This window comes from Pogona vitticeps, chromosome 1 (assembly GCF_051106095.1).
Source record: "Pogona vitticeps strain Pit_001003342236 chromosome 1, PviZW2.1, whole genome shotgun sequence".
Classification (NCBI taxonomy): domain Eukaryota; kingdom Metazoa; phylum Chordata; class Lepidosauria; order Squamata; family Agamidae; genus Pogona; species Pogona vitticeps.
In genome coordinates, this window is record NC_135783.1 from 21,563,006 (window position 1) to 21,587,700 (window position 24,695).

Below are 24,695 nucleotides of genomic sequence, written 5' to 3' on the forward strand. Positions count from 1 at the left end.
TTGAGCAGGGGGTTGGACTTGATGGTCTTACAGGCCCCTTCCAACTTCATGATTCTGTGGTAAGATCTCTTTATGGGACAGGGTCATATGTGTTTCCTCCTCTTTGTAACATAGCAAAAACAGGCAAACCTCTCAAAAAACTTCACCAAAAGGAAATTATTAACTTCGGCTTTACCTTTCTATTTGTAATTAGAAAAATTTCTAAGTTTGTAAAAATGCCCAGCTTTGTCTGATTAGCACAGTGAGGTGCATTCTTCAAAACTACAGATAAAAACATTTAAGTGGTTGGCGTTGGAAGCACAGCAATATACACAGCAGACCAAGAGGAAGCATGAAGACTGGTGTGGGCAGAAATAACCTCACCTTTAGACTCCCCTTTGCAAGACACAAAATTTTCTAGGCATTGCATTACTGGAATGTCTTTGTCAATTTATAGAGTACAAGCAGAGACAGTCGGCAATTCAAAAAACTACTGTAGTTAAACAGTATGGTTATGTCTAAGCTAACATGTACCAAATTTTCTGAACTCGGGCCCTTCCATAACTCATACATCCCATACCAAAAACATACATAATCAAAGTACACCAATGCACATGTAGCAACATCTTGCTGTCAGCCTCAGGTTGGTATCTCCATGCGCATCTGACAGGTATCTACAATGTGTATGTCTGGGCAGCTATGAAACATCTTTCTGCTCACCCAGAACTTTTACCATTTTTAACATTTCTGTTGGTATGTTTATTAATTTTCATGGCCTATGACGTAATTTTGTGTTTTATATTTACATTCCTGGTTTGCCGTCATATTTTATTGCCTAGAATGCAGGGGGCCCTAGAATGTTAGAAATATAGAGTGTAAGATTTTTTTGAAGACAAAGCAAAACAGTCTTTCTGATCAGTCACCAGCCGACTAGAAGAAAAACGGATTGCATCACAGATTCACCCTTTAAAGCTAGACTGGAAAGGAAGAAAAACCAGTTGTGTAACAAAAAGCTTTCATGTGTTCACTGCCACACTACCACTTCCACAGTCTGCAGCACAGTTTTGGCAGCTGCACTACTAAAACGCTTGCTGTTTGGAGGAAAGTCTTTCATACTTTGCCTGCTGTATGTATAATCCCTTCTCCTACCCTAGAACCTTAGAACATATAAAGTAATGCACAAGAACATTTTAGTAGGTGAAACAGCAAGTAGGTTCCACAAAAATTAGTGTACGGTAACTATTTCTACGAAATGTTGCTTTAAGAATATTTGTTGCAGTTGTTGTTCAGTTGTTAAGTCGTGTCTGACTCTTTCTTGCTTATTTAACTTATATTTGTTGCAATACAAAAATCAAATGCCTGATCTGAATCATTTTAAAGGAATTCACACCAAACAAGCATTCAAGACAGCAAAAACCTAACCACTATAGAATCCAACAGAAACCAATTATGAAGAAAGAGGGAAGGTACACTTCGTCATGTTGGTTATTTTTTTAATGTAAGCAACTAGTTTCAGAGCAGGTCTTAAACTAAAAGTCCACAGACATACCTAAATGCAAAGTCATTGGTTTTTACATGCTCACATATAACAACAGTGAGAAATATGGACGTTTGGAATAAATGTCAAAATATCACGTGGCAACATTTAAAATGTAATAACATTTGAAATCTCATTTGGCACACTTAGTGCTAAGCTAGAAAAAAAAATAAGCATCTGGTCATCTCAACAGTTAAGAAGCCCATTTCTAGAAAATGAGTTCTCATACCTGAAATCCTAATGAAATGAGATTGCTTTTCAAACTAGTATCTTTAAAACAATCTCTAGAAGTCTAATTTCTTTTCAATATGGAAGTTTCCATGTCTTGAAGTAGAAAGACTGAGCATTTTGTTGACTGTGCATTGCGTTTACAAAATTACGAACTAAATCAAAATAATATATCTTGTTCTTATTTGTGGAGCAATATATTGTACTCAAGAGCTATCAGAGGTAAGTAGATTGGAGAGCCTGACTGCAGATCCAGGGACTGAGAACTCAAATTCTGTGTTAATGGGAGAGGCCAGTTGAGATTACTCAAAGCATGTGTGGGATGAAAGAATATGTGCCTTGCTTGCTGCGCTGTCCTGGCCAAGCCGCATGGTCACAGAAGACCACTTCTGAATACATTGTACCTAGAAAACCTTGGGAGCATTGCTTTAGTCAGAATTCACTTGATAGCATGTAACTGGGGCCAATATCCTGTTCGATATTTTACATACAGAGAATTCCAGTTGAGGAAGCTGATGCAGTGATTTGACAAGATGCCAGCTACCTGGTCACACACGGTTCATACCTCATCAGACTGCTGCTGTGGCAGCTCCTCATGAGTATAAATATGGAACACTAACCATTACATGCAAGCATCTTAAAATTAAAATATTTTGGTTTCATTGATTTAATTGGAATTTTAAAATAAGGTCCTTCACAGGGTAAATAAAAATTAGTGATTTTTTAAAAAAAAGATCTAAATCATATTATAACGCCACCCTGGTATTTAAATTTTCTTTGGTTAAAAAATGTTGTTGGCATCAAAAAATTACAAGCAGACCCCTGCAAGCTACAGAAAGTGTTCGGTACCGGAAGTGATACACATTTTCTCCTTTTCTCATCCTCTTTGAATAGGGAACATCATTCAAATCAGGACACCATGTATATAACAAAAGCTGGATTATGTATGTGGGGGAGAGCAGGTTCTTCATCTTCTGCCATATTAAGAGGAAAGCGTCTGAACCAGGACTCATATTTATGTGCATTTTACATGTTAGATATCAGTTAATATCTGAATTAATAAATTACCTTTTGCCACAACTTATCAACATGTATGTAATAGACAATAATGAAATATAAATTCGATTTATAGTAAAACCCCATATTCATCTACTCAAAACTAAGACCCACTGAGTTAAATGTATTTTACACTTAGGCACAGGATTACAGCCCTAGCTATTTCCTCTGATGGATGGCTGAAACCATATATCTGTTTTTTCTTTTGTTTTGGGGTTTTTGTTTCTTGTTTTTTGAGCCTGAATCTAACATTAATTCAACACTTTCCTCTATAGAATGACTAGTGCAAACGTGAAAGATATTTAGCCTGGTGGAAGATGAAACAAATAAACCAGTTTTGCCAATCGGGTGCTATCCAGATGCTGGCCATCTTGACTGGGCATGGTCAGCAGTGCTTTCCAATATATATAGATGATATCATAGTGGGAAAGGCTTGTATACGTAATAACTTTTCCAGTGTCACAAATGATTAATCCATCTGATGAGAAACTTCATCTGGTCTTTAGGCCACCTGGAACACTTTAAATCTTTGAATCAGACTTTCAAAATACAACATACAATAAGATGTGTTTAAACAAGAACAGGTACAACAATAACAACCTTTGTATATATACGGGCAGTGTGTGTGTGTGTGTGTACACACACACACTTCAAAGCATATATATATGGGTTTTATGTTTCTAACTGGAAGGGCTTACTAGGTACCATTTTTGAAGTGGTCAATAGTAGAGATACCATAGGCAAACCTACTCCGATCTTTGGTTTATCAATGGCTATAGTATGAAATACCATCTTCAAAAATTTAGTCTCTTTTTAGGCACACATCAAACATCAAAAACACTTCTAAATGTAATGTTTAGATGAAATGAACAATACCCATACAGTTCTGTCCATCGCTGAGGGTACGTTATGGAAAATCCACATCTGCCTACATGTTATGTGTGAAATGACCTCAAATGCTTGGAGATGTCTGTCTCTTGTTGTTCTGCAAAATGTATTTATGATGAGGTCTGTAACCAGACATAAAATGAACAACTGCCAATTATTTATGCAAAATATACTAAATAAAAGATAAAGCTTATTAAAAATGTTTACTACAAGAAAAATTATACAAATATAAAAGAACAAAATATACAACACTGAAAATACTGTACTTTATTAGCACAAAAACGCTGTAACAAGGCACAGCAAGCAGAGGAAAAACACACATACTGTATTAATAAACTGGTTAGTGCTGGCATACAAGTGTAAGTTTTCTTGTATATGTTGCTTTGAAGTTTTCTTACCTCCATGACTGCCATGGAAAAGAACATACTGTAGCAACTGGTTAGAAAACAAGGAGCATTACTCATTAGTACAAGATACATAAGCAAAAAAACAAAAGACTCTGTACTCAAACACAAATTTTAGTGCAAACACAACTAGGACAAAACTGGTTAAGTTCTGTCCACAAAGGGGTGGGGGACAAGAGAGCAAGGTTTCTGAATTATTTTTGCTCAAGGAGGAACACAATCTACAAGTTACTCAAAAAAAGTGCTACACTGCTTACAAATACAATAGTACCTACAAAGCCTGAAACTTTAGTTCTGATGCACTGAGTAGAGAATGAAAGGTAAGAGTGTAATAATGACTATTCTGAATCTGCTTGATATTGAGCTAGATGGTCTTTACAGTTTTTTTGCAGATGGGTTAAAATACTGTTTTGAACCATTCAAAAATAGGTTAATGCAGCAGTAAACTTTTTTGCAGGCTAGTTGATTGAAAGTAAGTTTGTCAAGTGGTCATCTGAGACCCACTGCAACTTCCTACAAATCAAAGCATGTATCATTTTAATGACTTATTTTCTTCCGCAACAGCATTGATATAATCAATCAGTGGCATTTCATGGAAACCGGGAGCCCTGAGCCAAAGAAGAACTCCTTTAATTTGTACATGTTTACAAAAAACATTTTTAGCAAATTGTGCCAATACCATGAGAATAAAATATCCTATCCCGGGGAATACTCAATAATCCACTCCTAGTCAAAATTGTCTCAATTTCCATTGTGAGAAAAATAAATCAAGTGCAGGATCAATTACAGATATCAATGACATACAATCTTTCTACAGATTAAACGAATTAATTAAGTACAGTATATGGACCACCAGTGCTCTGCTAATCAGTTCGATTTTACAAGTGTATGTGTGTTTGTGTTTTAATGGGTGGACTTAGTTCATTCTAATAGTAAGAAGTATCTGGCTTAGTTATCAGTTACTGAAAGTTTCTAAGTATGCTAAAATTTTTGGTTTTTGAGCCAGAACTGCTAGATAGCTCAGTGGCTCAGGTACGGTTGAGAGTCTGTTTCCCCACTATGCCTCCTTGACAGGAGGAGGGCTTGATGATCTATACCAGGGGTGTCCAACCTTTCACCTTCCCTGGGCCACATTAGAAGATGAAAATTTGGTTTGGGGTGGGCAGCCCTAGCCATCCTCCGCAGCCCCGCTCCAAGCGCGCTTACCGGCAGCTGCGATCTCAGACAGCAGAGGCTGCCAGCTTCAACTCCGGCAGCTTTATGGGGCCGGGAGGGGGTCCACCTATTGACGGGGACAGCGCAATGCAGTCACGCAGCCCCCTGTCCCCTCCCCTCCCACTCCTTCCTTCCTTCCCTCTCTCCCCCTCTACTGTTGTGACATGCCCCAGCCACATTCCGGCCGCAAGCCGGCCCTCGGACCGCAGGTTGGACAAGCCTGATCTATACGGTCCCCTTTCAGCTCTGCAGTTCTAAGATTATTCATATTTATAGATTTGCAATGGTTGAGTAATTAAACCTTCTTTTGATTGACTGAAGGTGTCTCTAAATAACAGAGCACTTTTTAAAATTAAAGAAATAACATGTTAAATGCTTCTCTAAATAGCAAATTACATTTTACACAAGGCACTGCCCCTTCTGAACAGCATGCCACCCTTCCCCAATGCGGTACCTCTCAGATATGTCAGAATGCAACCCCAATCATCCAACATTAGAAGTGGTGGCAGGAGTGTGATGGGAATTCTAGTCTAACACACTTGGAAGGTAACAAATTGGGGAAGCTGCAGTAGGGTTAAAGCCTCTTCTGAATCACCATATTAGGCATTCTGTGCGGATGATGTCAATGACTGGGATGTGTTTTTTTCCTTTTAGAATTATTATTCTACTCTTGTGCAAATGTAGATTTATGTGGCTGATTAATCTATTTTCACATGATTAATTCATTGAATGCCTTTAAATGGGAGACAACTGTATTTAGAAAAAAGAAGTTTGCTAAAGAGCAAGATGCATACAAATGCTCATTAATGCACATGATTGATTTTCAGAAGTGCCAGGTGATGGCACAGTTTCCCTGTTGCTCAGGATTTTTCTCCACAAACAGCTTTAATGCAAAAATTGACAAGGGAGAAACTGAACTTTGAAAAGTGTAGCATTCTGTTTTGTTGCTGAGGAAACAACTATATTAGAACATATGTGTTGACATTTAAGTGCTTATACTCAAATAAGCAAACAAAAATGCCAGCAGCCCACTTTGTTCAGAAATCTGAAATTGAATGGAACTAAGGGCAATACTCAGTAGCTGCCTTACATAATTACTATAGGAACTGCAGTAGAAAAAGTACAGTTCAGAATTGGCTGATTATAACCTTAAAGCCTCCATTTAAAAAAACACCCAGACATGTGATTTTTGTATTCTGCATGTTGTTTCAAGAGGTATTCACAACTAGCCTTGATCAACTGCAGACATAATCTGATACAATAAGCCTGAAGTACAATATTGCAAAAAACAACAACAACAACAAAAAGGCTAAACATTGATGTGCTTATTGCAGTTATACACACAAAAAGCACAGATTCTAGTGAGCTTACTGAGGATCATCTCTGTTCATTTTGTCTTAATTGGTTCCCGCTCCAACCATCGCACTCGAACTTTTTGCTTATAATGATACTCCTTCAGGAAGTCCTGCAACATTGATGGCAAAGGGAGACAATCAATCCCGTCATACGAAGTGTACTTGCAGATTACAGCCCGACAGATGTACTGCAAGCTGAAGGGAAAAGTCCTATTTAGGGAAACTGTAAGCAATGGTTCAAAAAACATGCAAGAACTAGGATCTTTGTAGTGTTCTAGAAGCCCTGTAACAGTGGAGGAGTGAAACACACATGGATCGTGAGCATCGAAACTGAAGTTGTGGTTCCACTGCTCAATGCGTGCATGTAGAGATCGGTTGTAGCGGCGGAAGCTCACAGAGAAGAGATAATCTTCTTGAGCAGAATCCCTGAGCAAAAAAGTCCCTTCAGGTTTTCCTTCCAGAAGTGCTTCAGCTTCATAACGGTCCATTACTCCCCAGTAGCATGGATTACCAGTAATCTGAAGTAAGTCTGGCACAAGACAATGTATGTAATCAATCTGAGTATGTACTTTCCAAGCTCCTTGCCTGCTGATGTGGCTATGGCTCTCTCCAGACATCTGGCGCTGTTTTTGCTTGCGTGACTGCAAGCAAAGAGTAGTTGTGTCTTCCTCCAGGTCAGAACTTCCCTGTGGTGATGAACTACATTCTCCTGTCAACTCAGACATACCAGGAGCCAGCTTTGGCCCCAGTTTGTATAATGGATTCACCTGTGCAGTAGCTTCAAAGGTATGGATCTGAGCATTAGGAGGAGGATCAACTCCTTCTTCAATACTGAGCCTCCGTCTTTCTCTGAGTCTATCCTCTTCGTCTTCTGTAGAAGCCAGAGATGGATCAAATGCATCAAAAAGATTCGAGTGGGGGCTCACTGGAGCTGTATGCTGCTTAATTAGATGCCATTTTTGGGCCAGGTCTGACCCAGCAGGGAAAGGGCATTTTTCTAACATAAGTTCAGAAAGATGTATTTTCCTTTTGTTAGAAAACAGAGGTTTGGACTGTTTGCAGTAAGTTCTCATAGGGAAACATAATCCCACAGTGTCTTGCAGTCTTTGCCGCAGAGAACGATTCCCCACAGTCCTGCTTGAGACACTATCTGTGTCGTGAACAGAGCTCACACCGTATCTTCTCTCTCGCCTCTGCAACCGAGAACGGCCAAACCTTTTCTCATTCTCCAAAGAGCTCTGGGTTTTTGTAGAGCAAGAATGCTTCTTTTTACCACCCCATGGTGCATGTCGTGAGTAGGAATCCCTTCGTGCAATCCTAGCTCCTGTAGTAACACCCAGGTCACTCTCTTTTTCAATGCTTATTTCCACAATCTGTGGGATTTCTGTGGCACAGTTTTGATTTTTTCTTGAAGAATTTTTTGAAATATTTAGACCCAGCTGTAAAGGAACATCTCTTAAAGGACTGTTTGGTTGTTGCTCAGTTGAGTCAGGCACAAAAACACTTTTATCTTGAATTGATGTATTACAGTTTCCATCTACATTTTCACTTCTGTTCCCACCTTCAGTGCTGAAAAGATTCTGGCATCTGTATTTGAAGCTATTCCACATCTTCCCAACTTTACCCATGGATTAGGTTACCTAAATTTGAAAGACAAAAAGACAATATTTTGGTCAAGTCACTTGAAATATGAAGAATGAAAATATGTAAGAAATAAACACAGACAAGACAAAGAATTGGGATAGATCTTGACTTCTCTCCCTCCTGCATTCCAGGCTCAATAGGATTCTCAAGGTGGCTTCAATGAAATATCAAAACCAGTGTTTATAAAATGGAAATGCAGAGCTGAATGTTCATACGTGACCTGGCATTCTGAGATGCGTGTTCTCCATTTGCAACATTTCAGGCTTTCAAGACGGAACCTTATTTTGCAATATGGTATGAAACACAGCACAAGTCTCCTGCTTATATTTTCACAATGAGAATGGAGAGGCTTTGAACATATACACATATATCTTTAAAGTGAGAGAATAGCAGTCATGCCATTCAGTTAAAAAAAGGTCATTTCATACTACTTTCAACAGATTGAGATGCTAAAAATGTAGTGTTAATACATATATATGTACCGTAGTGACAGCACCAAATGATATCAGAAAATACTATTCAATTTAAATATAGGGAGTGTAAGAATGAAAATCATGTTGATCAATCTCTACTAGTCTATTAATTTTGTATATGTTTACTAACAAAAAAATCAATCCTGACATTAAGGTACTACAAACTTCAGCATCCAAAAACGATTTAACACAGATTATCTTTGTGCAAGATCAAGCTCTCCTGTTCGTTATTCTTTCCCAATGATAAAACTATCATTGGGAAAAAGTCCATTATATTCTTGAACGATCAACTTTATTCCAGAAACATAAATGCAAGCAAGACTATGTGAAATAAATTACTATCAAACTGTAAGTATATTAAAGAAACAATTCTGAATGGCGACTCAAAAGCAGTTGGTGATCTAAGGAGCTGGCTGATCATCTGAGCTGGCTGCCTGCTTTTTTCTCTCCAGCTGCTGCTCAACATCAAAAGACTACTAAATATATATCCCTTTTCTAATATTAGTTTTCCAGGTAAGCAATGTTTACAGCTGCCAAGAACAAATTTTTCTCCTCAATCCCTTATATCCTCAGGTCGCCCTGAAGTTAAACCATTTTTCAGACAGACAGCAGTTTGTTTTCTGCTCATGACTACTGTACGTATTGTCAATTTAGCACGTGTGGTAGTTTTCAGCATCTGACCCCCACAGGGCATTGAAAAATATTTTAACTGGACAGTCATGTAGGATGACTCAAACCTGCAAAATGATTTTTAAACACTTTTCCTGTTCCCTCCACATTGGCTATAAAATAAAATTAAACCCGAACAGTTCTGCTTTCTATGACTACAAACTGTCATTCAACTTCCATTAATATATCAAATGGGCAGTGGTCACCCAACCAAAGCATTGAGGCCATTTCTCTATTGAACACTATAATACGAACCTTAACATCTTCCTCTCTTACATCTATCAGTGTCACCTTGTAACTGTAGTGACAATATTTGGATGGCAGTAAATTTAATGCAAGTTTCCACAGGTCAGAGTTAGTGTAATAGGAGAATGTACCAAGAAAAAAATTTAGTTGCTAATAAAATCCCTGAAAGCTGGGGAACAGAGAATCAATCTTACAAGTGAACTACTTTTTGGAGGCAACTGGCACACTCTGAAATCTAGCACAAAACTGTGAGGATGATCTCTATTTTCCTACCTCCAAGATTCAGATAAAGGTTTCAGCATCATTCTTCCAAAAAGGCACAAAGGACATCTATCAAAATACCACCCATAGATTTTAACACCATTTAAACAATTTAAATTAAATGTGTGATAAGTGAAATGAAGCCGGTAATTGTCATTCTTACATTTGTCCTACACACTTTACTATATCTGTGTGACTTTTCACCATTATAACATCGCAATGATCTTATTCAAGATTTTAGCTATCTATACCCTATACAGAGATCCTGTGACATAAGGCAAGCTATAAATGGTTGTTGTGGGTTTTTCAGGCTCTTTGGCCGTGTTCTGAAGGTTGTTCTTCCTAACGTTTCGCCAGTCTCTGTGGCCGGCATCTTCAGAGAACAGAGAGTGCTGTCCTCTGAAGATGCCGGCCACAGAGACTGGCGAAACGTTAGGAAGAACAACCTTCAGAACACAGCCAAAGAGCCCGAAAAACCCACAACAACCATTAGATCCCAGCGGTGAAAGCCTTCGCGAATACAAGCTATAAATGTTTTAAATATATATATAAAAATACCCTGTTCCATCCCCTCATTATTTAATAGTCAATTTTTAAACACACATATACGCACACAGGTTTATGAATATGGGATATTTTGTTTCTATATCCATAATACAAAATGTCAGGAAATGTCCCAATATTACTGCACAGTATCATGCCCATGTTGATAGCAGGAAAAAGGATGCCAAATTTTGCATAAGAAGAGCTATGCTGGATCAGGCCAAGGACCCATCTAGTCCAGCTCCCTGTATCTCATAGTGGCCCCACCACATGCCTCTGGGAGCACATGAGACAAGTACATACCTGTCTCCTGATACCCCTCCCCTGCATCTGGCATTTGGAGGTACTGTACCTTCCTTTTAAGCCAGGATATTGTACATCCCCATCATGGCTTATAACCTGCAATGGACTTTTCCTCCAGGAATCTGTCCAATCCCCTTTTAAAGGTATCTAGACCAGACGCCATCACCATATCCTGTGGCAAGCAGTTCCACAGACTAACAACATGCTGGGTAAATAAATATTTTCTTTTGTCTGTCCTCACTCTCGCAACACTCATGGCAAACGGCTATCTGAATGTTGACAACATCAAAAGCAGCAGTCAAGATGGTCTACAGGATGCCCTCCTGTGCTCATTACCATTCACAAAATGATACAATGCAAAGAAAAATCCCAGAAGCTGACTCTTTTTTTCCATCAGTTATCCACTTCTCACCAAACATAAGCAATTCCTAGGGCTGGTATTTGAAAAGTTTGAATAGTACTAAGCAAAAGAAGGCATCATGTAGTTCTAAACCCTTTCCTTGGGGGAGGCAACCTGCAGAAGAAAAACTATATCAGATCAAAAGCTCTACAAACATGTTGTGCCTATGTTTTGCAAAATATGTCCACTTGTATTTTGAAATTTAAGGAGAAAAAGTAGAGCTGGGAGTTAGCAAAGATGGTCACTGGAAACCAATGTCAAAATCATCCATACTATGTGGAAGAAACACAGTGAAGAAAGTGACAAAATATCATTTGAAATATGATGTTGGAGGTGAGCCTTGCAGGTACCACAGACAACCAGAAAGGCAGAAAAGTGGGTGCTCAATCAAGTCAAGCCTGAACTCTCACTAGAGTAAAAATCAGTGAACCAAGGCTATTACACCATGCACATATAATAAAAATTTAGACTTTATCAGAAAATACAATGAAGTTTAATTATAATAAGAAAAAGATCTATTCAGGGAAAATTTAATATTAATGTTGGGAATTTAATTAAGTATTCAGGAGTACATATACCAAAGAATTTATCTAGATTAAGAGAAGAAAATTTCAAGAGATTGAAATGTGAAAATTTATTATACGAAAATCAAATTATCATGGTTTAGCAGAATAGCCATAGTTAAAATGAAGATTTTATCCAAGATTAATTTTTTATTTAGGATGCTACCAATAGAATTACTTGAAGAAGAGATAAAAGATTTGTAATTTATGATTAATAGGTTTTGTAATGGAGATAAAAAGGCAAGACTTAACAAGAAGAGATGGTATAAGGCTCAGAAGATAGGAGGGATGGGACTTCCTGATTTAACGAATGTAGCCAAGCAGTTAAGACATATCAGAGATATCATTGCACATCCTAATAAAGTAATATGGTGGGGTTTCGAGTCAACTGAGCTAAATCTAAATTTTGAGAATATTATTTTTGAACCATATAATAAAAATAGAGGTCAAATAACTAGTAATCCTTTCCTGAAAAAGACATTTTTAATTTGAAATAAGTACAAGAATATGCTCAGTCCACTGATATCACCATTATGTCCAGTGACTGAATTGGAAATCTTTTCTAGGAATCTGAAAAATTTGGAAAGTGTGCTAGGAAGACAGCAAGTAATCAGATTAAAGGACTGAGAAGAAAGGATGGGGAGTAAAGAGCAAATAAAAAACTTATTAGAACAGGAGAAATTGTAGTTCAGTGTGTTGCAATTAGAAAGTTGGACAAAAGACTGGTTGAGGAAAAATGGTAAATATAGGGAAGTTACAAAGTTTGAGGAAATGTTATTACAAAAGGGAAATCTAGCAGAAAATAAAGCATTGAAAGGTACAGTAAGTAGAATTTACAAAATATTAATTGAAGCAGAGGATCAACAGGATCCTTTGAGAGTTTTATGGGAAGATGATATGAGGGAAGTGATAAACACAGAGATGGAAGAAAATAGGGGATGTAAGAACAGTGAAATCTACATCTGTAAGAATGAAAGAGAATTTTTACAAGATTGTTTGGCAATGGTATCTAACTCCAGTGAAATTAAATCAAATAAATAAAAAATACTCTATGTTGTGCTGGAGGGGATGCCAGAAAATCAGCACATTATTTTCATATGTGGTGGGAATGCGACAGTGTGATGAAATTTTGGCAAATGGTATTTGGAGAAATAAGAGAAATAACCAAACAAAATGTAGAGGTATGTCCTAAAATAACACTTCTATCAATATTTGATAAGGTGGAATATAATTAGGCAACCATAGAATTAATTTCTAATTCAGAAATAGATAATAAAATAAAGCGTAATTTTCAATTAAGTGAATGGTATACAGAGGTATAGAATGTGGCTATTAATGACAAATTAACATGCAATATTAAAGTAAAAAAGGAGTGCTTAAAAGGCACACTTTTGGAGAAGTTTGGGGAGATTTTATTCATTATGCATTAATAAAGGGGGAGGGAAGAGCACCATCGCAAGAAATGTTACAATTTTGGAAGGGGAATAGGAATCTTTGAAAGAAAAAGGTATAGTTCTCCATTGGTCCTAGTTGGAAGAGCACTTTGTTCCAATTTTGTTTGTGTATAATTATTGTATTTTATTTGTTTAGTGTTCTGTTTGTTGTTCTTTGTTTCTTACAATATGTTTTCATTTAATAAAATAAAGATTTTTTTAAAAAAATACAATGTTGCTGTAAAAAGTGGAGGGGGGGCAGTAGGAAAACCTAACATGAGAAAGATTGTATCAATAAAGCCACAGCTATTAGTTTGCAAGACCTGAGCACAACTTACTGGAAAAGATAATATAGCAAGGAAGGAGAGAGTAGGAAGAGAGAACAACCTACTATGAGATACCGTTGGTTTGCAAGATCTGAACAAATGCTGTTAATGATTGTACATTTTGTAGGTCATGAACTCATATAATCACCACATATCAGAAGTGACGATGGCACATAACATATTTGGAGGATTTTTTCTTAATTACCAAACAATTGTATAGTGATGAGATGGGTGGAATGGCTGAAACTAGGACGTAAGGACCAAAGCTCTGCTAACATCAAATAAGACCATTCCCAGCCACAAAGAAAAAAAAGTAATTTCACTGCTTAGATGTGCTTCTGAATATTTGTTCTCTATTCTTTTAAAATTGTATTTTAAAATATTTTTATAATGAGACACAGAATGTCTATGCCAGCACTAATGCCTGTTTAGCCAAGAAGGAATTATAAAGTTCTCCTCCTGACAGTCAGCTAATTGGGTCCTGACTGACAGGGTTCGAAGTTCAGATTGCCCCAGACCTGCAGCTTATTTCCCCTCTGAAGACTTGTGACAGGAGTCTGGTCTCAGACATCTTGTAATGCAAAACAACTTTCAATATGCCTTACAAAACTGTATGCTAATTCCCTGGAAATACATGGCAAAATGTCCTTTTCTGGAGGATTGTCACTCCATAATTTTCTTTAAAGCAAGCCTGGCTTTTTTGTTTGTTTTTGTTTTAACTCTTTAAAGAGTGAGTTCAACCATTCTCTTTCAAGATACGCAAGATAAGTCTTTTCAATTTATATGAGTTATTTTAAAACTGGGAATATTTAGGGCCGCTCATTTCTGTACCAGCAGGGTGTTTAAAAAAAAAGCACCCATAACGTGAAAACTTCACACAAACTTTACCAAATTTGGCACTGAGCAAGAGCAGATTGTCTGCTACACCTGTTCAAATATGGTGCTGATCCAAAGTCCAGTTTCAAAGTTATACTTTTTGTTTAGGATGTCTACTTTTTAAAATTGCCTTGTAGAATGCTAATTTGCTCTGCTGTACAATAATATAATTTCATACTAAAATAGCTACAATACATCTAATAGGATCCTGCAGGATAACTCAGAGCACAAGAGGGGCATACAGGAAGGCTTTTTCCACCTGCAATTTGCCTTCAAATTTTCTCTTAAGCTCACATACCCCTTTGCTCATATTCCACTTATATATATAAAAAAATCCTTCTTGTTACCTTTAATCCATGTTGCATGGATGAATTGCAAGTTTCAACTCATTCCTAGCTTATGCCACCTGATAGTCTTCCACAAACACTGGCTACCTTTTAAATATCATCTCATGTGTAAGTTTCAGGTGCCTCTAACTCTTATTTCTCCAAATAACTGTCTTTGATTGTGCTGCTGCTCCCATTACTACTGTTGGTCTCCTCTTTGAACGTTTGGTAATCTGATCTGAAAAAAAAATCATCTAAATATTCATTTTGAAATTTTGTAGCAGACCTTGATGGTGATGCCACTGTTGTTTCCTTCTCTATTGATTTTCACCCCACTGCTCTCCACTAGCCTTCCATATCACAAATCACTGATCTTCTTGTAGGTGTACACAACTTCACATATAATACTCATCCTCTTCCCTTTATATACAGTAATTTATTTTGAATAATTTATACATTTCTGTCATGAGGTTCATCCTACCATAATCTCTTTAATGGCTATTAAATCATATTTACAAATATAAGTAAATAAGACTTAAGAATTCAAGATTGTCTTTTTGTTTCCCATGTTACGTGCTCATGAGACACTATGGATGAAATCCTGTTGAAAGACTATAAAATGCTCTGGCTAAAATCCTGCTGCACAACCTCCATGTGTACAATGGCACTGATGTCACCAGGAGCGGCAAATCACAACTAACTAAAGGTGTCCTTTGGAGATTTCAAGATGCATGTGACTTGCCCTGTCCTTGGCATTTTGTGTTCATCTATCCTCTGGAATATAATCATCTTCCTCTTTCTTGCAAATCTGTGGTTTGCAAGACTCCAGCAAAGCCTTGTGAGATGCAACACATCTCTTGCCAGAAGTTTTTCAAGCAAGTGCAGATCACAGTCCAAGAAGCATAACTTTTCCAATAACACTATTTCTACAGCCAGTTGTTCTCTTCCACAGTGCTTGTCTCTCTTCTTAGGTCAAAACTTTTAAAGGAATGATTAAAAAACATCTGTGCTTCAAGGTTCTTAGCCTTTCCAGAGTCGCATAGTCACTCACAGTATGAAGAAGCTGTGTCTGGCAGTTTCATTTGTTCCTAGAATGAATTGGATAACAATCAGTTGGCTTGATGAATCTTGGAAAACTTTCTGTCACGTTCTGGATCCTTGTATCGAAGAGACAGCACATCTTCCGAGATGCCCTGTTAGGCCTGAAAACTGTAGCATCTGCCCTTCTCAGCAGGCAGTCGCTTTCCATGACTATATGTCTCTTTTTTTCTCTGGGAAATGGCAGGAAACCTTCTACCCACAGAATCCTCCAGAATCACCTTGTCTGCAGTCCATGGGGAGAGCCGGTGACTGCTGTCCCTGTTTTTGTGGCTCAGAATCACTGTCTATAGATATATTTTTAGATATCTGAAAGCCTTTTATAGAAGCTTATGCAAAGACACTTGTTCCCCCTCCTTCTCTTCTTTCTTTTCAAAGATAATTATTGTTTCTAGTCCTATTGTATTTACTTTTTGCTTCCCTCTCTTAAGTTAAAGGAAAAGTGCAGAATCTCTATGTGTTTACAAGGCTTGTAAAAGGCAGTTTATCCAGATGAAATTGACACCAAATTTTGGAACACAGAAAGCTCCACCACTTTTAAAACTCTAGCTGGGTTGTTCCAAAGTTGACCTATTATTGGTGTCCAAGTGTTGAAACCATAGCAGAAATCATAGCAGAAACAATTCTCTAATCATTACATGCCAAAGAGCAAGCAGTGGGGGGGGGGGGATCAGCTCATGCCCAAGAATATGTCTCCTTCAAGAACTGAAAAACCTTCCGGGAAAGACAGGGTCATTTTCATTTAAAGTTCTCAGTACGTTATAAGCACCTGAACACTGTTGAATCAAAATGTAAAATCTATTGTCCATTCTACCCTGTTTTCCCGAAAATAAGCCTAACCTGAAAATAAGCCCTAGTATGATTTTTCAGGATGCTCGTAATATAATCCCTACCCCAAAAATAAACCCTAGTTAAGTGAAACCCTGCCCTCCATCATTGTGCAGCAACCAGAAGATGACATGACTGCAAAACAAAACATCCCCTGAAAATAAGCCCTAATGCGTTTTTTTGGAGCAAATTAATATAAGACCCTGTCTTATTTTCGGGGGGGGGGGACGGTACTTCCAAGTGTTCATATACTTGTTGTGTCTGAAGACTTTCATTACCATGATTAAACTGGATACTTGCACTGACACTATAATATAACTCCAGAAAATATCAAAATCATGATTGTCATCAACAATCGACTTTATTTCTAAAGAAAAACATTCCTTGAACTTTACTATCACATCACATTGTGTGCCAAGTCTATCAATTGAACTACAATGATATCACAGACATACAATGGGTTTAAGTTCTGATTTCAGTTTACTCAAATGAAAAATAAGAAGGATTGCAAATGTAATTGAGATATTTGGAAAAGCCATTCTGGATAAAGGAAGAACAGACAATAAGATTTTATGACATTACTTATACTCCGCCACCAAATCCCAAGAATTGCTATAAACCTTAAAACACATTTCCTGCTTCTCCAACCTGTCCCCAAACTTGTTACTTGTGGGCTTCCATTTCTAGAACTATGTAGTTCAACAAACTTCTTTATTAAAGTCCTTGAAAGTGCATCTACGTGAAGTTGTGTTCTTATTCTGGAGGTGAAAGCTGTGGTGAGTCACTGAAATAATGTTTTTTGTACAGCTATATTTAAGTTTCCTACCCTGAAATCTACCACAGTTAAAATAAAAACAGGTGGGCAGAATCAACAGTGCCATTCAGACTGCAAGCAAAGCATGGCAGTCCTCTTGATGACCTTCTTAATGAAAGCAATAATTTGAGGGCAACTATGTTCTGATCTACTCCACTGCTTGCCTATAAACTAGAATTAAGACTCCAATTTAAGTCCTATTGAGCATGGTGGGAAACAGTACAGAATTGCAATAGAAAACATACTGCATTCAAAGGATAGATTCCTAGAACAAAAGAAAATGGTAAGCTACTTTGTACACTGTGTGTGCTATGTCGGAACTGATGTACTGTATAAGGACCCTAATAGGACTTTCAAGGTGAGATATTTAAGGAGTAGTTTTATCTAGTTCCAATCCCTAGTGAGTTTCCATAGCTGAGTGGGATTCAAATCCAGGTTTTCTGAATCCTAATCCATCACTCTACCCACCCTGCACCACACTGAATATGAACTTTGTATTATATGCACTTTGAAGAATATGAACTTCATAACATACAACACACTGAGATTTATTTATTTATTTATTTATTTATTTATTTATTTATTTATTTATTTATTTATTTATTTATTTATTTATTTATTTATTTATTTATTTATTTATTTATTTATTTATTTATTTATTTATTTATTTAGGTTTTCCAATTCCCCTACAGTAGAAACTAAAACAGCTTCTAATCAGGTCACAAATAAAAATAAATTGAAAGTTACTCTATTTGTCTTGGGCACCAGATTCATGTTGCCCTCTAAAATAAAGGGAAAGGATGCAAATCCAGCAGTTATCAATCAGCTCCTCTGTATGACAGCCTTTAAAATATTTGAAAAGTGCTATCATGTCGTCCCTTAGTCTTCTTTTCTCAAGGCTAAACATGCCCAATTCTTTCAGCCTTTCCTCATAAGGCTTGGTTTCCAGCCTCCTGATCATCCTTTCACCCTCCTCTGAACTTGTTCCATTTTGTAAACATTGTTCTTGAATTGTGGTGTCCAGAAGTGGCCACAATACTCAAGGTGGAGCCTAACCAGTGCTGAATAGAAGGCGACTAGCACCTCACGGGATTTGGAAACTGTACTTCTATTAATGCAGCCTAAAATAGCATTTGCCTTTTTTTGTAGCCACATCACACTGTTGGCTCATATTTAGCTTGTTATCTACAACAATTTCAAGATCCTTCTTGCTCGTAGTTTTGCTGAGCCAGGTATCCCCCATCTTGTAACTGTGCAATTGGTTTCTTTTTCTGAGGTGCAGTATTTTGTACTTATCCCTGTTGAATTTCATTCTGTTGCTTTCAGCCCAGTGTTCCATCCTATCAAGGTCATTTTGAATTTTGTTTCTGCCTTCTAGGGTATTAGCTATTTCGCCCAATTTTGTATCTACAAATCTGACAAGCACTCCCTCATCCAAGTCATTAACAAAAATATTGAAGAGCACCAGGCCCAAGACTGAACCTTGGGGTACCCCACTTGTGACTTCCTCCCAGTTAGAGAAGGACCCATTAATCATCAGCCTCTGAGTATGATTCTGTAGCCAATTATGTAGCCACCTGACACTTCATCTATCCAACCCACACCTAGTTGGCTTGCTAATCAGGATATCATGGGGCACTTTGTCAAGTACTTCAAAGCACAGGGCTTTCATTACAATGAGCAGCTGAAAAGACAGCACGGAGAAAAACCCAGTCTAAGCTGACAATAACCAAATGATATAAAATGGATAGTCCAACTCTTGCTCATAACGTTTTCCTCCTCCAACAAAAAAAACCAACAGTCACAGGAGCAGAGGACTAGTGAGGTGGATTACACAGACCTTTTCCTTCTTGTTGTTTTTATCTCAGAAACCAGTTCTCCTTAGGTTTTGCACATATTTGTTGTTGTTTCTGTTGTTTACTCATTTAGTCATGTCCGATTCTTTGTGACCCTATGGACCAGAGCACGCCACGCCCTCCTGTCTTCCACTGCCTCCCAGAGTTGGTATTGGCGTACTTACTGTTTTTAGCTTTAAATATTGTCTTTTAATGATGTAAGCCGCCCTTGTATACTCACTGTTTTTAGCTTTTAATAATATAAGCCAACTTGGGTCCTTTTGAAGGACCCAAGCAGGGTAAAAATATTTTAAATAAAGAAAATGAAAAAATAAAACCACACACCCAGAGAACTGATTGCAACTGCAAGAGGACAGCATCCCAAATCTGAAGCAACACAGATGAAAGCCCTTTCCCACAAGGGGACCTCTGCAGATATATTCAAGACAGCCTCCGCTGAAGACTTAGCAATTAGGCAGGTTCACAGCAATATAAGGCAGATAGCAGGCCCTGCACTGTTTAGGGTTTCATAAAGGTTAAAATATACACCCTATATTGAGCCAACAAAGGAATTGGCAACTTTCACTTCATAAAGCCCTGGTACCTATCACTGTCCTGCCAGCAGATCCAAGCAACCAACATCTGCTTTTCCAAGGACATTTTTTGTACAGTTGGGTAGCTGTCAAATTTTTCCACAGTTTTACTTTAGTATTTCCTGGACTTAAGTTCTAAGTACATTTTGAGACAGACAGCAGCACAACACTATCAACTGAAATGGTATTTCTAACGGATACCGAAGAGTTTCTCTGTTTTTCAAATAGAGCACTGAACTGGCATAGTTTTCAGAAGGATTGCACAAATAGTAACAGGATAAAATAAAGGAGAATTCTTAAAGCCCAACAAGCATCTACTTACTGGTATATGTCAGTTCTGTCAAGGTTATACCGAATGAAAGCAGTCCTATTTTCCATTTCTAGCTGCTTGTCAATTCTAAACCTATTCACGCTCTTTCCTAATACAGTTGCCCAAAACTACATTAGCACAAATTCATTCGGGCATACAATACACATGTAAAGATTAGTATCATAAACCAGCATTTGTTCTATGCAGCACTTGGTATCAAGAGCTACTTGTCTGTCTGATAATGTTTGGTAAGTAGAAACTGCCTTTAGTCAACAAGAAACAAAACACTTTGTAAAACCAATCAAAACAAAACAACAGTGTGGGCTTTTTTTCACACCACTGGCTGTAGTGAAATCAGAGGTGTATAGAGGCAAACAGGGTAGTACGTAATGTCAAATAACAATGACAATCATCATCATCAGGTGCTTTCAAGTCAATTCTGACTTATGGCAACCTTTTTTCAGGGTGTACTAGGTAGAAAATACTCAAAAGTGTATTTCCTTATTTTTGCAGCTTGCCCAAAGCCACACAGGCTGGCTCCACCTGTAGGAGGCATAGTAGGGAATTGAGTTCCCAACCTCTGATTCTGCAGATACCTAAACCACTGAGCTATTCAGCCAGCTACTATCAAATAACATATAGTTTAATTCATAAGATTGGATCATACTGTTTGCAATTATTCTATTAATATATACAATTTGCAATCAGCAACAGACTTATAAAATATAATTAACCCACAACTATTTTTACTATCCTGCCCAGCTACAATATACCTGCATTAGTCATTTGTGGTCTAGAACAAAAACCACAACTTTTTGTAATGTTTAATTCTTATTCGCATAGCCTACTTACAAACTTGATTGTTTAATGATGACCAATTCCCACAAAAAGGTGCAGTCTAACTTTTCAATGTACAATACTTTAAAAAAAGAGAATAACCCATGTCATACTTGCAGTTTTGAAAAAAGAGAAGCTTTGACAAAATAGCTTATTTTCACTAAAAATACTATTCTGCCAATGAAATGAAATCAATAAAACCTGAATGGAGACATACTGTAGCTCTCTGAAAAAATATTCTGAACTGTTGATCTTGATCAATTAGTCAGATGGGATTACATTAGATAAGGTTTTTATGGACTCTATAAAATAATTCCCCATTTGATAGAACCCAATTAAGGTGGCATACTTTAAATTCCACCTTTTCAAATGTCCATTACAACTTATAAAACAGATCTAAAAATTCTGCTAAGCAGCCATGTATGATACAAACCATAGCCATTTGCTCCAGAAACTTGCAAATTCCACTTCTGTGTAGGCCTGTAAAAGTATATGGGGCTTAATCTGTTAAATGTATAGATATAGCCTACTTCTTTGTCATTCTGAAGTCTTCTAATTCTAGGAAGAATTCTACACTGAGTCCTATATGTCCCATTCAAATACTTAAGCAACATAGTTATCTTATACAGCAAGACAAGGTTAACTCTACTGACAGGCTGGGGACAGTAACTGCACATATATCATTATTTAATTTCAAGATACTGTACCTTTTTCAAAGTGCTCAACAATTCAAATAAAAACTTGCTATTTTGAGAGGCAGATTAAGTTTCATATTTTCCACTACCTCAGTATTCCCATATATTTTCATCCTCAGTTCATTTCATTCTCCCCTCCATGCTCTCTGCTTCTTTTTTTTAATCAATGATCTTATACCCTCACAAAGATTCTGATGCTATGATATTCTAGAAACCTGGTCAGAGAGGAAATGGAAAAGCATTAAGATTTTTGCCCTTCAAACATATGCAAGATTTTTAAAAATGAAAAAAAAGAAGACCTGCACCACTCAGGAAGGCACTAATAAGGCCCTCTTCTATCAACAAACTCTAGAATCCATGTGCTTGTCAAAATGTGAAATTTTGTGTCTTGAGAACAAAAGTATGAGGGATACAGAAAAAGTACTCCTGGAAATGTGAAAATGTTTTTATAATAGAGGTTTGTAGTTTACTATAGTCATTGCAAAACAATTAGTCGGCTCTCCAGCCAAGCAAGATCACTGTACCATAACAGTACTAACAGCTAAACATGTTTAAGTTGAAATGTATAAATCTGGAGGTCGCACATATAATCTTTATTCTTTGTCATTCCAATACCTTGGTGTTACAGTATTCTGGTTTTCCAGTATTCCGATTGTTACATACAGCACTGATGTTACCTGTCTGTCATGGGTTTGGAGGGAAAGTTCCATCCTATGGGGAGTGGAAGGCGGGACATCAGGAGGAGGGGCTGTACTGTATAAATATGTGATGCCTGTGTGGTGAGAGGACACACTAGATGATGCTGAGAGACACTGGGTTGTGACGAAGCAGCAGCTGGGAAGAAGAAGCTGTTGTGGGAGTCTGTGTGTCAGACAGGGTACTACTGTGTGTCAGAGTACCAACCTGATAGGTTCAGGTGTCTGTTGGTTAGCCAGAACTGATAGGTTCAGGGTCTGTGCTTTAAGTTAAGGTTCTGGGTGAACCAAACTGTGTGTATGTATGAGTGAAATAAGCCACGTTACTTTATCTATTCACCTGATTGTTTTATTTACCCTGTTTGTATTTAAAATAAACCTTATTCTTTTTATTGTTTGAAAAATCCATCCCTGGTCTGTGTGACTTCTTAAAGGGAATGGTTGGTGGCAGCTTAGTGTAACTGTGTGACATATCCCAGTAGGTCTGGGTTTGTCACATTGATTGGTGTCCAGCGTGTGGGATACGACTGGTCTAGTTGTCCAGTGGTCCAGCAAAGCCTTGGCAGGTGTGCCCAGAGCAAGGGGGGTCTAGTCAGGGACAGTCTGAGGCGCGTAGGTAATCTTCTAGGTGTACCTCACGGGGAGGTGCGCTAGTAGAAGAACGTGCCAACTGGGGAGACTTAGATTAAGGTGCTCTGAGGCAGCCTAGTTTTGGCGGGAAAAAGCTGAGGCAAAACTGCGTAGTAACAGTGATCTAGCTTGCCAGCTGAGAGGCCCAGCAGAGGGGGGTAGGCTCTGACTCGATACTGTTACAAGTTAGTGCTGAAGAACAGCAGCAATCTCTAGGGAGAGCTGGTTCTGAGGCAAGAAGGAAAAAAGTGGTCGTTTTATTTTGAGGCTTGACTTTTAAAGCAGCCTGTTCTGAGGGGGGATTATGCCCTTGACTCGAAGCCAGATAGCAGACATGAGTGAAGTGAAAGACCCCCAGATTGACCAAGGTTCTGAGGATGAATTTGGCTCAGTGCAGGGTGACAGCACAGGAGAGCAGAACCCAGAACTTAGAAAAATACTCCTAGCCCAACAGCATGAACTGAGGGTGAGGGAAATGGAGGAAAGGTTAGAGAGAGAGAAAATGGCATTTGAACTAGAGAGAGAGAGAGAGAAAATTGCTCTGGAAAAAGAACGGATGGCGTTTGAATTAAGGAGATTGGAAATGATGAACCAGAACAATAATAATAATAGGGATTCTGAGGGAGGCCAATTGTCTAAGGCTGACCTGAAGAAATTCCCTGTGTACCACAAGGGAGATTGTCCTGAGGTGTTCTTTTCCTTAGTGGAAAGAGCGTTTGTGGACTTCTCAGTGAGGGAAACTGAGAAGATGACCATCATGCGATCTTTAATCAGTGGTAGCCTGGCTGAGGTCTATGCCGCGATGCCTGAGGAACTGATGAAAGATTTTGCAGAGTTTAAAAAACTGGTGTTTGCCAGACATGGGATAAATGCAGAGCAGCTGAGACAAAGATTCAGGTCCCTAACCAAAAAGCCAGAGCAGACTTTTACCCAAGTGGGGGCCCAATTGGTGAGGCTGCTTGAGAAATGGCTATCGCAGGAGGGAACAGAGACCTATGAGCAGCTTAAAGATTTGATAGCCCTGGAACAGTTCTATTCAGTCCTGCATGGGGAATTGAAATTCCAGGTGAGGGAAAGGAAACCGAAATCTGTGGCAGAAGCCGCAGAGGTCGCAGATTTTATCTCCCAAATAAGAAAGCCCTTGGGTGAGGGGAAATCTGTAGGTAAACCCAAGGAAACCTACAGCAAGTACTCTCAGGGACCAGGGAAAAACCAGCAAGGGGGAGGGGCCCATGGTGAGGGGAAGCCCTCAGACATGAAACTAAGACCTCAGATTTTGGAGGGAAAACCAAAACAAGATGAGAGAGAATCAAAATACACCAGAAAATGCTATTTCTGTCAGGGAAAGGGTCATCTAATCTCAGAGTGTCAGAAATTAAAGCAGCTAAAAGGAATGGTGCCTCAGGAGTCTAGTGGAACCAAGCCAAAAGCTGTGTTCTGTGTCCAGAAAGAGCAAAGCTCAGTGTCACTGAGGGAGCCTGTTGCCATGGCTACTCAGTCTGGAACAGCTACCTCTGCTGATCAGGCTGAGGAAAATGGTCCTCTTGTGGAGGTAAAGCGCTGCTTGCTGATAAAAACAGATTCTCAGTTGTTTGAGACAGCAGGAGTGGACGTAGGAATACTTGACCGTCAGTA

At 38.2% G+C, this 24,695-nt stretch overlaps 1 protein-coding gene across 3 annotated transcripts in view; it reads right to left on the reverse strand.

Annotated features, from left to right (window-relative positions):
- Positions 1–1,455: 1,455 nt before the first annotated feature.
- The window catches only part of SOCS5 (suppressor of cytokine signaling 5), a 50,832-nt gene continuing 27,592 nt past the window's right edge, over positions 1,456–24,695 (reverse strand). For 2 of the 3 annotated variants that reach the window (XM_020796902.3, XM_020796901.3), the window contains exon 2: positions 3,933–8,302. In XM_020796902.3, coding sequence (XP_020652561.2) covers positions 6,695–8,290 — 1,596 coding nt within the window. In that variant the 5' untranslated portion in view covers positions 8,291–8,302 and the 3' untranslated portion in view covers positions 3,933–6,694. Of the gene's footprint in view, positions 8,303–24,695 lie in introns of all 3 variants that reach the window. The other variant, XR_013540285.1, reaches the window with a different exon arrangement.